Source organism: Chelonus insularis, unplaced genomic scaffold, assembly GCF_013357705.1.
Source record: "Chelonus insularis isolate UGA/USDA-ARS -01 unplaced genomic scaffold, ASM1335770v1 contig_568_pilon, whole genome shotgun sequence".
Taxonomy (NCBI): domain Eukaryota; kingdom Metazoa; phylum Arthropoda; class Insecta; order Hymenoptera; family Braconidae; genus Chelonus; species Chelonus insularis.
In genome coordinates, this window is record NW_023276647.1 from 564,200 (window position 1) to 579,121 (window position 14,922).

The window sequence follows — 14,922 nt, forward strand, 5'->3', positions numbered from 1 at the left end:
TTATTTTCAATTGTGAACCAACTAAGAAATAATCTGTGCGCATGCGCCGAAATAATTTCCCTGTATAACCTCCAATTCTACTCTTTCAGTATTCGACTACATATATAGGTAGAAAATCAACGCTATAGTATGTGTGTAAAGTGGGGATCTTGCGTGGTTGTATTCTTTTGCCACCTCCACTGTAGTTAAACTTGTGTCCTGTATAGCACTCCAAGCAATCATACTGTAACCCGAAGTTACTTTTTTGGATATTCAAATAATTGTAGTTCAATATTAAGTACAGGCAACAGCCATTTTCATAGATGTAAAATATTCACTTCTATTATATGCTAAGGTGTTTTTAGACCAGCTGAGCATAGCTGTGTTACTAACGTGTGTGAGTGAATTACGTTTTCACAAAAAATTAATGTTGTTAAATAATTGATAGTGCATTATAAATTAGTATAATTAACATATAATAATCTTCTTTAATTCAAAACTATTGATTTATTTTACTCCAAAATATCATATCAATAACGAAAAGTTCACAACCCGTGATTTAAAATTTTTTTCTTACTCTCAATTGACATTTCAAATAATTAAACTGAACTCACAAATAGATGGTGCATCTTGACATTATATTTTAATTATATTTGAAGATTGTAAAAGTGATAGTATCGAAATTTGTGAACAATAGCATGGCGGGACAGACAATTAATGATAGGTTGCTCGCAGCCAGACACAGCATTGCAGGCCAGGGTCTTGCAAAAGCTGTTTGTAAAGCTACTACGGAAGAAATGATAGGTCCAAAGAAGAAGCATTTAGATTGTAAGTCCCGTATAATTACAATAATCACATACAATATGAGATGATTTGAATACTTAAATCAACCCATAAGTTACTGAAACTAGTTCCTGTATGTTACGCTATGTAATGGGAAAGTTTGACGTAATTTGAATTATTTTATTATTTTATTTCTACAAGAGATAAAACTAAATAAACCAATTTTTAATTTTATTCAGTTACAAATGTTTTTAAAGGCTTCATTTTTGATGCTTTATGTTCAGAAAAAACGAGTTTACTTTTAAATCAATCATTCTTGTTCAATTTAATGATTTTTTAAGATTGTCATTGGTTATTGATTATTATAATGTACTTTAACATTTGAGTACTCGAATTAATAGAGTGTATTAGTTTATTATTTGCAAAGATAATTGTAATATTAAATTTGAGAGGCACTTATATTTTTTACTACCGGAAAAAATGGCATGAATGACATCTTGAAGATAGTTCGGCTTTAAATTTTTATTATAGTATTTAAGATTTTTAGTATAAGTACTTAATTATCTAATCTAAAAAACGTGATATACATCACCAATAACACCTGTCACCTGTATTCATCACATAGTATTCTGTTGTGAATCTATCATGTTAATGAAACATTTACTTTATCAATGTAATCATTCAAGATAATTTTTGCAGTTCATAACAGTTGAAATTATTTGAAAAATTCTTCATATCTGAGAATCAATCGATTTAATACGTATTTGACATTTAAAATGTCAACTTTGAGTGTTCATTTTCAAATATATCAATAAACATCCACATTATTTAAGAAGCCCTCAACATGTTGGATATCGTAGTACTATTGATTTTTTTGCGCTTGATTCAACCATCTCTTGCGCAACTCTTAATTTTATCTGATATTAGGAATTTAATTGATGTCTACATGCTTGATGTAATTTTAATATTTGATTTCTAATCTAATAGATCAAATAACAGAAATATATTAATTTTATAATTCAAAATTTATATGTTATTCAAATTTTTCTTCTGACGTAATCAATGAAAATACTTTATTTCAGTCACGTTTAGAATATCTATTTATTTTTAATCTTAAATCCACCAACAATTGCAATGTTTGTGGTAATCATAATCGCGTGTAGATTTTTTTTTCTATTTTTGAATCCTAGTGAAACATTCTTTCTAATCATTGCGATAACATAATTTGAAAACTATTCACAATGTTGAGTTATGATATTATAAAAAAGATAAAACTCATAAGTTGTAGCTATTGTTTCAAATGTTGAATTTTTTATATTTAATCTTAATTACATCTTATTATTAAAATTATTATATGATTTATATTATATTTATATTTATGCTCATTCATATTTCTTGCAAGCAAAAATAATTAATCTAGAATATTTTTCAATTTATTGTATTGTTAAGTTAAATTTGTACTTTAATGTTAACATCTGCGCTTATAATCAAGTTGTTTCTGCTATTTGTGCAAAATAAAATTATCTATTAATTATTATTAACTCATAATCATACTACTAAATTATTTAATATTTGTTGTGTTAAGTAATAGTGATATTATTGAAAATTTTATTAAGAAAGTGATGAGAATAGCAATGATAATATTCCAAATAAGAAAATGAATATACTAACACATATCATTAATGATGTAATAATAGTCAAACTTCGGTTTTATACCTTTCTATTAGTCATTGTATTCTCTCAGGCTCTCCTCCTTAAAGGGAAGAGAAAGAATGGCATTTGATGACGATTGTTAGAAGGGTTTTTAAAATGTACTTCATATGGTAGTTGTTCTTTATGGGGTAACCATAATAAAAGATAAAAGTCATTCTCTATAAAGTCCTCTTGTTTCTTTTGGAGTACAAATAAAAAATAAGCAAATAAGAAAAGATGATTCAAATAGTAAATAGATTCAATTGTTAATTTTTATTTTTTTTTATTTTTTTGGAATTGTCAAAAAATAGCTGTATTTATTTTTAAAACATTAATAATAAACTTGTATATAAACTCAAAAAAAAGCTTGTATTATTAATAGTTTTTTTATTGAAATAAATATATCTTTTAACTATTCCAAACTTTTCATGATTAAAAAAAAAAGGGTTCAATAAAATGATTTCCTTTATTAATATTAATTCTAGATTTTTAGATGATCAATATTCTTCTAACACATTTGTGCATGTGCATTATAAATAATCTTTTTTTTATTTGTTACAGATCTGATTCACTGTACGAATGAACCAAATGTATCCATACCTCAATTGGCCAATCTTTTGGTTGAACGTTCTCAAAATGCAAATTGGACGGTGGTTTTCAAAGCACTCATTACAGTACATCATTTGCTCTGTTATGGAAACGAGGTAAATTACGATGTTTTAATCAAATTAATTATTCATTAAGTCTTGAAAAATTATTAAATAGAAATTTTTTATTTTTCAATTCAACATTATTGCTAATATGTAATAAATACGATTGTCTCAATCTATTTGAGTTGATGCGATAAATCAAGATTGCATTGAATTTAGCAGATATATTCAATCCGTGTTAAAAGGGGCGTTTTTTGCTGATAAGGGTCGGATAAAATAGTCTTATCTGCATTGAACCAAATAGGATAAATCAAACTAAACCTGAACTTATTTTTTTTTGGTGAGTTGGGAAGAATATTGAATGATTGATTCTCTTACCCTTTTAAAATAGACCTTTATTGTTTGTAAATAAATAAATATTCAAAATATTGTTTCTAACAAAAAAAGTATTGCTGATGTATGTTAAGTCTTTAATATTTAAAAAATCATCCAATTACTTTGAAAAATCTACTTTATTTAGAAATTTTCAGCTTATATACATTTTTTTCTAATATTTTAATGTATAAGCTACCCTATATTTATATTCCTAGGGTTATATTTTAATTTTAATGATTTATATACGATAGATATAATCTTGTAAAATAAAAAGAGGTTCGAACCGCGATTTGTCCATATTTTGAGTCACATCCGTTTTAATAATAGAAATCTTTACATTATAAGAAAGATAATATTATAATTTATCTAATATTCATTTATCATATTTATTTTACAGAGGTTTACACAGTATCTTGCATCGAGCAATAGCACTTTCCAGCTTAGTAATTTTTTGGATAAAAGTGGAGTTCAAGGTACGACAGTAATGATGTTTTATTAAAATATATTTCTTTTCCAATCAAACTAGAATAGCTCAAATAAACAGCATTTTATCATAAATAATATTTCATATTTTCATGGCATAAATAACTATTAATTTTCATAATTATTAAAAATAATTTCATTTTGAATATTCTAGCTTTTTCTCATTGAGAATAATTGTTATTTTTTCTTATGTTCTCGATTTTTTACTACTTTCTAACATTTTCAAAAAGGTCTAAGAATGCTTTTTTCATATTATTATTCTACTTTCCAAACGCTGAACTGGATGATCTTACTTTTGACTTTTAACAGCTGGGGCTCGTGTTGGTAAGTGTATATCTGTATTACATGGTCGTTGATTGTTTAATCAATTATTGTTACATGATTTTTATTACTCAGCATGAATATAATTAACATATAGAAGAAATTTTAGTTAATTATAAAAAACTATGTTAATCGAAAACCAAATTCTACTGTTTCACCTTTATCGTTCAGTAAATGATATTGATAAATAGTAATTCAATAAAAGTCATTGATTAATAAACAATTATATAGTTATTTTATTCATGCTAAAAATTTCATACATGTTCTAATAAATTCACTTTAACTACATTAAAACTCATTAGTATATAACACTGATTAAATTTGTACATCCAGGAAGTTGTAAACTTTTTGCATTATTTTTTTCTTTAAAACTTTGTGTAGAAAATACTAAATTAAAAAATGTCTTTTTACTTAACAAACAAATGTTGTTAATTTTAATATTTTGAAAATATTCTGCATTGTCATAATTAAAAAACTTTTACTAAAATATCACTAGACAAGGAAAAATAACTATTGTTGTCTTAACAAAAGTTGTGATATAAAAATGAATATTTTTAGAATTAAAAAATAAAAAATTGTTTCTGTCGAAAGCTCTTTAAGACTTTAAAAGTAATCTCATTGGGTTTAGGCTATTATTGTTGCTTACTACTTAGATGGTAGTAAAAATTCTAATACGTAGCAACTTAACAAGCTAGTTTAACTTTAGATAAATTCAAGTATAAAGTGTTCGATATTTGATTCCTATAATTTGCTAAAAATGATAATTATGTAGTATTGTTTAAAATTTTTAAAAAGTGACATAATTGAAATGATAACAATTACTCTTAACTTTTATACTAATTGAAATTTTTCTTTCCTACAGGATATGATATGTCACCGTTCATTCGACGATACGCTAAATATCTTAATGAAAAAGCAATGTCATACCGCAGTGTGGCATTTGATTTCTGTAAAGTGAAGAGAGGGTTCGTATCAAATGTAATTTATAACTTTTTTTTCGAAGGGAGAAATAATGCTTATAAACTTATTTCATTACGAAATGATAAATTAACAGGATGAAAAATAGATTCTAAATGTTTAGTGCAGAGGGTTTTTACGTTGATAGATGTTTTCTATATTCTATATCAATATTTTTATATATCTATAAGTAGATAAGAAATTACAAAGAAAATCTGGATTTGACGTAATAAAAAACTCAAGCAAGAAAAAATATCTGAAATATTTAAATATTTATCTTGATCAATTATTCGTTGGTATGTGTAGTAAAAAGGATATCGCTACTCCAAATGATAGAATGATTGCTCCAAAAATATTCAAATATTAATAAAATGTTGGTATTTTGTTTTGAAATTTCTTCTAGCTCTCATGAGAATTTTTAGAAATTTTTTTCACTAGTTTAATATTAAAATTTTTCTCTTATTTTTTAAAGAATTCAATTTTTATTCTTGTCTAGTAAACATTTATGTACCGTCTGTTTCTGACAAAATTATTTTAGATAGAAACTTTTATTGCTACATTTGCTATATTTTTATAGTGAAGACGATCACAATTTCATTTTATTTATAATCACATAAGATAGTATTTATGGGCAACCTTGTAATATATTTTTATCAATTTCAGGAAAGAAGACAGTACCTTACGCACCATGAATGCAGAGAAATTGTTAAAAACGCTTCCTGCTTTGCAAACTCAACTTGACGCTCTTTTGGAATTTGACTGTACCGCAAATGATCTTACCAATGGAGTAATAAGCATGGCTTTTATGCTTTTATTTCGAGATTTAATACGTCTTTTTGCTGGTTATAATGATGGAATTATTAACTTGCTAGGTAAGTTGCTCATAAATTTAAATCATCTTACTTTTTTATTGTTCATTAAAACTAAAGCAATATTTAATTAATTAATTCTTTACAGAAAAATATTTTGACATGAATAAAAAACAATGTCGAGATGCACTAGATTTGTATAAAAAATTTTTAATACGAATGGATCGAGTAGCAGAATTTTTGAAAGTTGCAGAGGTAAAAAATATTCTAAAGTATACAATTTTTTTTTAAAAAGATTTAATAAAAGTAAAAAAAAAAATTATATTGTTTATGTAGAATGTTGGAATTGATAAAGGAGATATTCCTGATCTGACCAAAGCTCCAAGCAGTCTTCTTGATGCTTTAGAACAACATTTAGCATCATTGGAAGGAAAAAAGACATCGACTGTAAATACGCCAGTTCAATCAGCAAGGTATGATTATTGTTTTAACTTTCAAAAAATTTTTATCCATTTATTTGTTTTTATTAAGTCACAGAAAGAATTATCATGTCTAGATCGTCATAACATTATAAATGATCATATATATTATTGTGATATTTAATTATAATCAACTCGAGCTATTTTTGAACATTCAACATATAAACAAATTTCAGTACTATTAATAAATGTACTCTGAGTATCAAAATTTTCAAAGCAATATTTCATCATTACTTCAACGTCATACTTTAAAGATGCTTATTTATCAATCGACAAAGATCTAGTAGTCAAGTTCAAATATAAGTCATAATATCACATGATCCGAAATTTTATAATATCTACTAAAAATTCATTTATGGCTTTAGCTTCTCTTAGATGAAACGCTTTTGAATAACTTAAATGATCACAAAAATCAAAATAGTATATTGATCTTATATATATATATAAATCATTTTATTAATTGTCTTCGTATAAATTATAATAGCATTGATTTAGTTTATTATATTACCACTTCTTCCATTTACTATTCGTAACATGCTTTTATTACTTTTTTATGCACTTCAAAATGGAATTGATGTCTGTAACATTCTATCTTTCTCCATTACACTCCATGAATAACAATCTCATCTGAGAAGCAATAGAACAAATGTAAAATCAGGGGTTTCTGCACTATCCTCTACTAGTACAGCTTTCGGGACGGCAGCTAACAATAATCGTCTTGATAATACGGGCAATGGACATATCGATGAAGCTTTGAGACAACAAGCTCTCGCTGAAGAAGAAGCAGCTATGAATCAATACAAGGTATCAAAAAATAATTTTATCTTTTGTTTTCCTACATAATTGTATCTACTTTCAGTTATCATATAATTTTCTTTTACATATAAATTTTATTATCAATTTTAGGCTAAAGTTCAGTCACCGTCTGGAGGGCCAGGTACAAATCCATTTCTTAGTTCCCCAACTGGAAGTGGAAGTATGGACTTATTTGCTCCACCATCGACAGATAGTCAGGTAAAAATTACATACAATTTAATATCACAACATGTAATTTATTTTGAATCTTAAATTGGATAATTATGTTACAGACTCAAAAATCATCTGATGATTTATTACAACTTAGTGGAAATCCATTTGCTGACATGTTTGGAGCACCCCAACCGGCTGCTGTTCAACCTCCTGCTACCTCAAATGTTTGGATCACTAATGGCAATGGTATGTTGATTAATTTAATTAAGCCTTTGATAATTGTCTCGAAAGTGATTACTTGCAAAGGTGAGATGGATCCCTATATAAACGCCCTTAAAGAACGGATGGAAATAGCTTTCTAGGCAATTACTAAGTCTTTTAATTTAATCTGATATAAGTAGCATGTTAATTACTTTACGTGAAAATTTATACTTTCATCTTTTTGTTTAAGGTCTTGTGGCTCCGCTGACTTCAGCAAACAACTTCGTTACAGATAATAATTTTTCATCAGCATTTGAAAATCAAGATCAACAAACAAGTAAGTATATAAATATATAATAAGATAGTTATACGTCATAGGATTTATATCATTAAATATTCTACAAATAAATATAACAAAGGTTGTTTTGTGAAGCATTTCGATTTATCTATATCAGTATTTTTAACTAACACCTGAAAACTATAGTTAATTGTTATTATTGATTGGTTCAAATCATACATATCTATATATTTTTCTTACCTAAATATAATGAAAAAGAAATATTTGTTTGTAACGAGGGAAATTCTAAAAAAAATACAACCTATAAAAGGTTTACTATTTACGGAATTGAAAAATCAATAAAACACCGTTAATAAATAAACAAGAATTTTTATTATTTACATTTTATTCATAGTTTTCACTTATCAATCATATTTGACTTTGAATTAAATTAGAAAATTCACAGAACAATTCTTCATTGCTAGATTTATAATTAATCTTCATATTTGAAATGTTTATATAATAATTCTAATATTCTAACAAAGTGATCTTAATTGGTTAGTTCAAAAATATACTTGTGATTTTCAATTAATTAGAATTTGTTGAAAAATTATATCATGTTGGTATTTTAATAAATTATGTTTCACTTCGAATGATATTAATCGAAAACACGAGTGTATTATTAAAAAAGTTATATTTATAATTTTATTTTGAACTAACTTTTAAAAGACATTATATATATCTATGATAATTTTTTGTACAAGCTGCTTCTCAAGGAATAGCAGGATCGATTCCTAATCCTTTCATTGAAGATTTTTCGGTTTCATCATCTCAAGCAGAGAGTGGCACAGCCTATGGTACATTTGAACAAAATAATGGGGCGATAATAACCGGTAACGCGGCTCAACAACCTAATGACTTGTTGAGTTCAAGTAGTCAAGTAGATTATTTTCGGAGCGATACGACGATGTTGACAACCCTTGAAGATATTGACAGAAATTTAGTATCTGGTCAGACAAATGTCGTTTCAGATAAACGACAAAGTATTGACAATGCTTTCAGCAAATCTACCGCCACACCACCACCTAGACCTCCACCACCTTCAGCAAACATGAATGATACATTGGGTACAATTTTACCTACTACTGAAAGCACACCTCCAACTAAGCCTTCTGCTACAAGTGCATTCGACGATTTGAATAATAGTATTCGGATGGCTTTAGGAGGGTCGCCATCTCGTTCAGTTCCATCAACACAACAGTCTTCTTTTAATCAATCAACTCAGCAAGTTCCTATACAACAAGGTTTTACGAAATCTGAAGTGAATTTAGGACCACAAATAGGTCTCAATCAATCACAAATGAGTACAAGTATTGGTCTCGATTACGCTCCTCAATCTCAAGTTCCTTTGGGATATGGTTCTCCAGCCAAACAACCTCTAGCAGGTGATAGGATATGAATGAAAAACCGAAAAAGATGTGTCACTGTTAAATTTTACTCAATATATCTATTGGATAATTGAGGTTTATTTCCAATTTAGATTAGATCGAGAATATTGTTTTTATTATTAGTATAAATAATACTTAAATACTATCAGTGCCATATCTTTTTTGATTGATTTGCATGGGTTTTGCTGTAGTTTTACGTATTTATCATTTTGAAAACAAAACTATGTATATATATACCTTTATGTGTATATATATATATTCATATTGCCAAATTTAATTAATATCCCAAACTGAAGATTTTTACTTCTAAATTCAAGACATTTTTAAGACGTCTAAGATGAAAAAAAAATTTGATCTATAGATATTACAGCATATTAATTATTTTATTCTAAACTCTTCTGACTCGGAGAGAGAGTGGTACCCATTATGAGACTACATTATCTTTGATATTAAAGTGATTGATATTACTTGATAATTATTTTCAATCAAACACTTTCTACATCAACTGTCAGGTCTAAGAAGCAAGTACTATTTTCTAAGAATATTAAACGCAATCTACAATTTGAATTTTTCAATACGATTGTGGTGTGGTGGCCAACTATTAGCCATATCATCTTGTCAGAAGGCCTTCGAAAATAAAATATTATAATCGAAAGCTAACTACCCATCACAGTGGGAAATTTGACCTACCATTTTCAATACAACAGATGGAAAGAGATAGCATCAAGATATAATAACGAAGAAATGCTTATTTGAAATTTATTCAATTATGTTTGGATCCTACTTCCGGCGTTTTGGTTTTTCCAAGAAAAACGATATGATCTACAGATGGATGAGAAATGATTACTATCATTACATTAACTTCTTTCAAGGAATCCAATTCAGCTGTAATTTACAATTTTAGAACTAAGAATTCGGTTTGGATTGAAGCTTTACCATAACATAACTAACATGGATGATAATTATCAAGCTCCAGATCTTTAATGGTATCCAAGACAGAACCAAAGTCTATTTCTAAATTATTACCAGATGTGCAAAACCAGAAGACTTGTGTTGCATTTCTTTTAGCATCGACCATCATATGAGGGGAAGGAGATAAAAAGTTGTTAATCACATAAGTGGAAAACAAGATTTCATCTTCATTCATTGCCACTTCAGACCATTAATAAAACCAGTTTCAACCAACATCAATATTTCTACAATTAAAAATCTTTATTATAAGGTCTGGACAATCCAACTTGCCTATGGTTTAATTTCTTCATTTACTGTATCTACTTTTCCGATCCTATGTATCATAATAGCGAATCAAATCTTTTCGTGATATATGCTTTCATAGACCAATTGATACCTTTTCGTAAGTCAAAGAGCACAGAATATACCAAACCTTTCAGAGTTAATTAGCTTTAAGAAATAAAAATATACAAAATGAATTAAATTGTAAAAAAAAATTTTTTTAAATTATATTTTGTAGTATGTTGTGTTGTATTTTTTTGCGCGTAGAAATTATAAAACTTATGTGATAAAGTTGATAGAACAGATACACTTCAGGAACATAATATGATGATAATAAAAATATCATCAATAATAATTAAATATAAAAATTAGTTACAAATTATATTAAGAATTAATATTCGTATAATAATTGTTGATTCTTATCTTATTAATTCGATTTTTTAATTAATTATAAAATTAAAAGCTAGCTTCTTTATGGACTACAATACATAAAATATTATATGAAGCTATCTCTGTTTTATCACTTGTAATTACCTAACATCTAGTACGTTATTTTGATTAAATTTTAACCGTACTTATTTGTTTTAACGTAAGCAATTATAAGCGTGTAAAAATAATTGATCTTATAGAAAGTAATTGTTATTATTAAATCTTTTCAGAATAGTATGCTATATATATTAATCTGATTAGATAAATATCGGTACAAATTAATATAATTATACATATATATTTCAGCTACTGGACAGTCAACTACATCTTCAACTGATAAAGTACTCACAGGAGATTTAGATAGTAGTTTAGCAAGTCTTGCCCAAAACCTCAGCATCAACAAAAGTTCACAGCAGCAAGTGAAGTAAGTAAATTATGAAATATTGGATCTATATATACAAGATGTGATAAGAACTCTTACCATGAATCTTGAAAATGTTAGCATGGAAACATAGTTAACTTCATCACTCTATCTAGCAATTTAGGTTGATACTAATGAAAAGGAAATTGTTATAATTGGCCAGTATCACTACGTGTCTTTTAAGTCAGGATATATAACTATGCCCTATTTAGAAATATAGAACTTCCCGATATTGATTAGAAATTAAGATAAGAAATAGCCTTGATTATTAGACTTGATGAACTTCTTTTTTGCTAAAAATGAAGAAATATGCTAGATTTTATTACATATAACGTAATGACGATGATTGATTTTTAATTTTTTGTTATTTACAAACTTGTAGGAACATTCAATGGAATTCACCAAAAAATCTATCAAGGCCGAACATGAGTGGTTCTACAGGATGGACACCACAACCAATGGCAGCAACCACTGGTGTGGGATATAGACCCATGGTAAGACATCAGGAATTGAAAGACAACATAAATATTAATCAAAGTAGTTTTACCAATGTGACCGATTCTAGTTGATATTAATATTGAGCACTCATTTATAAAGTATATTTCATAAGCAATTAGCTAAAAAGCATATTTTTTTGTGCAATTTTATGGAAACAATGAAGGATCACTCTTTTATAAACATAGAAAACCATCATTTTGATAGTAATAAAATTACAGTCATGCTGATTTTAATTTCAAAATGAGTTCAATGTAATTTTATTTCAAACTTTTGCATGCATTGCATTTGGCATGATCCTGAATGTTTCAGGGCCATGGGATGACTCAAGTTCCTGTAACTACAATGTTCGGGTATCCTACTCAAACTGCACCAATGGTAAGTATATGGAATTTGAGTTTTAAAGAATTTTTATCCCATTGTAATTACGTAACTTTTGAAATTAAAAAACAATCCTTAATAAGAAACAGTAAGGATTAAAAAAAAACTTGTGGACAATTTTATATTCCGCCTAGCTGTTGGGAACATTAAATGCATGATTTTTATATATATTAGAATATTTAAATATTTTTTATATCTTAGTAATTATAAGTGAAATGTAAAAGGGAATTTTACAACTAATTTCAACTAATTTTGTATGCTTTTGCATGTAAATAATTGGATATTTCAAGTTAAATGGTGTACAATGGATTTTTTTTAATGCTGGCTTTTTTCAAATTTAAACTTTGAATTTTTGACAAACATATCTATCTATAATAATTTTTTTTTGCTGTTTATAAAATTTTTTTAACTTCATTGATTAACTATTTTAATTTCAATAATTTCATCAGCAGATCTTTTTTTTTGTCATTTTAAATTTATTTCTTATTGGTTTAGATTTTCATAATTATCCTATTTGTTTTGTGTGAAACCAATGAGAATTTTATTTTTCTTGATTTTTGAATTATCTAAAATTCCTCAATTGAAATTCTGTCAATTTAAACATGAATTAGTAATTTTGAAGTATAAAACCTACGACTAAAAAAATCATAATTACTATTGATAGATTGGACTCCAATTGACCATAATTGCTATTTTGATAAACGACTAATTGATTAACATTTGTTTTGTTTTCATTTTCAGGGAATGCCCAATATTCCAGTAGCAATTCCTGGATTACAAAACATAAGACCAGTGATAGGTGGAATGTCTGCAACTCCAATAGTTAGTTCCAACGTAATGGTTACCTCTGGTGCTCCACCAATTTTAAGTGGGCCAGCGATAAATTCAAATATCAACCAATCTCAATCTCAACCCACAGATGGATCACAAACTATACAACTTGATCCATTCGGTGCTTTGTAAACAGCACATTTCTATACAATTTATGTAGAAATATAAAAAAATTAGAAAAGAGACGTAGACATAATCTATAAGTGTTGATGTTATAATTATCTATACATGAACCGATTCATCTTCGTAGAGCATTCAAATTTAATTTGGATAGGATCAAATTATTCTTGTAAATATTGTATGTCATTTTTTTAATTTAGTTTCTTATTAAGTTAGTCGTTATCGTGCAATTACAGTGAATTTGAAAATTAAAATTTAAAAAAAAAAGCCATATATACACTGAAAATATTTTCTTAAGTTTTATATATTTTATGTTACAAAAAACCTAAAACTGAAGTTTACAATAATGTTAATTTCTTTTTTAGGTTTTATGTATGTTTTTACATAATACATGACTTTTTTATTCACATTCATTTAGGAATTTTTTTTATTACAAAAATTTCCATTGTTCACTCATTTTATCGAATAAATAAAAGCAAAAAAAAAAAATTAATTGTGAACTAGATGTATAGAAAGTCGGCCTGTGCTTAGAGTCATCTAATAAAAGTGTATAAAGAGTTTTGTTGAATCTGTAATTCATCATATATAAATAAATTTTAATTATCATTATTTCAAAATATATTTAAAAAAATAAATTATGGTTTATTATATGTTGGTAATTTAAATAAGATCTTATTGCAATTTATTTCGTCTATAAAAAATACATTCAGCAAATATTTTTCTCATAAATACTGACTATTTTCATATATAATGAATGGTTAATTGTTCCATTACCGATTTATGTTTCACCAGTTTCATTTCACAATTCATTCCATAGTTAATATTATTTTAAATCATGTGTGACTATGAATATTGTATTTTCTGTTTTTGATAGGATCTTATGTATTCATAGAATAAACTATAAACTAAAGTGCGTTAAAAATTGAAATATATTGCAATTATCATTGGTATGAATAAGAAGTATCGACTTCCAAAGTTTCCTTATCATGTGTAACGACATATAATGATGTAAATCACAATAAAATACTCAATGTAGAAATATGATTTTTACTAGGATTGATGAAAAATCTATTTTTTCAACATAACAAACGTAGTGTTGAATATTCAATGTTATAAACAGATTTTGCGATAGCAGAGATATACTGTTTATAGATATTAAAAAAAAAACTATACTTGGTAGATATTAAAGCCCTAGTAAAAATTGTAATTAAAATTGATAGTTTGTAATAACAAATTATCCAGATTTGAACAAAATCTGCGCAGCATGTCAACAGATTTTATTAATAGTTAATATATTATATTAAAATTTATTGAATTAAAAGCGCTTTTTAAAATAAAGCTGTAAGGGTTTGTAAACTCTTAGTTATCAGTATTTGTCGAATACTGTCAATTTATTTAGGTTTTTTTTAAAAAATCCGTTATAAATTAATAAACAATGTCAAAGCATAATATTAATTTTTGTGAAATTGAAATAAAATTCCTATACCTTCTCACATATAATTGTTTAAATCTTTACAAATTAATTAAAGATTTCTTATAAATATTTCTATTCCTCCTTCACCTGGTGTATTTAAATACAGTCTATTTCT

The 14,922-nt window shown here is 26.6% G+C and overlaps 1 protein-coding gene across 6 annotated transcripts; it reads left to right on the forward strand.

Annotated features, from left to right (window-relative positions):
- Window positions 1-188: 188 nt before the first annotated feature.
- lap (like-AP180) lies at window positions 189-13,983 on the forward strand. 6 transcript variants are annotated; one of them, XM_035088703.1, is made up of 17 exons: window positions 189-807; window positions 3,016-3,158; window positions 3,877-3,952; window positions 4,272-4,286; window positions 5,146-5,248; window positions 5,904-6,112; window positions 6,198-6,304; window positions 6,386-6,522; window positions 7,170-7,332; window positions 7,435-7,542; window positions 7,617-7,743; window positions 7,949-8,035; window positions 8,740-9,420; window positions 11,392-11,509; window positions 11,889-12,000; window positions 12,314-12,379; window positions 13,124-13,983. In XM_035088703.1, the coding sequence occupies exons 1-17, from the start codon at window positions 678-680 to the stop codon at window positions 13,343-13,345; spliced, it is 2,604 nt and encodes an 867-aa protein (XP_034944594.1). In that variant the 5' UTR covers window positions 189-677; the 3' UTR covers window positions 13,346-13,983. The 6 variants fall into 6 exon arrangements, with proteins under 6 accessions (XP_034944594.1, XP_034944596.1, XP_034944595.1 ...); XM_035088702.1 differs by having other exon boundaries at window positions 191-807; window positions 7,164-7,332; XM_035088706.1 differs by having other exon boundaries at window positions 194-807; window positions 7,164-7,332; window positions 8,740-8,832.
- Window positions 13,984-14,922: the final 939 nt, after the last annotated feature.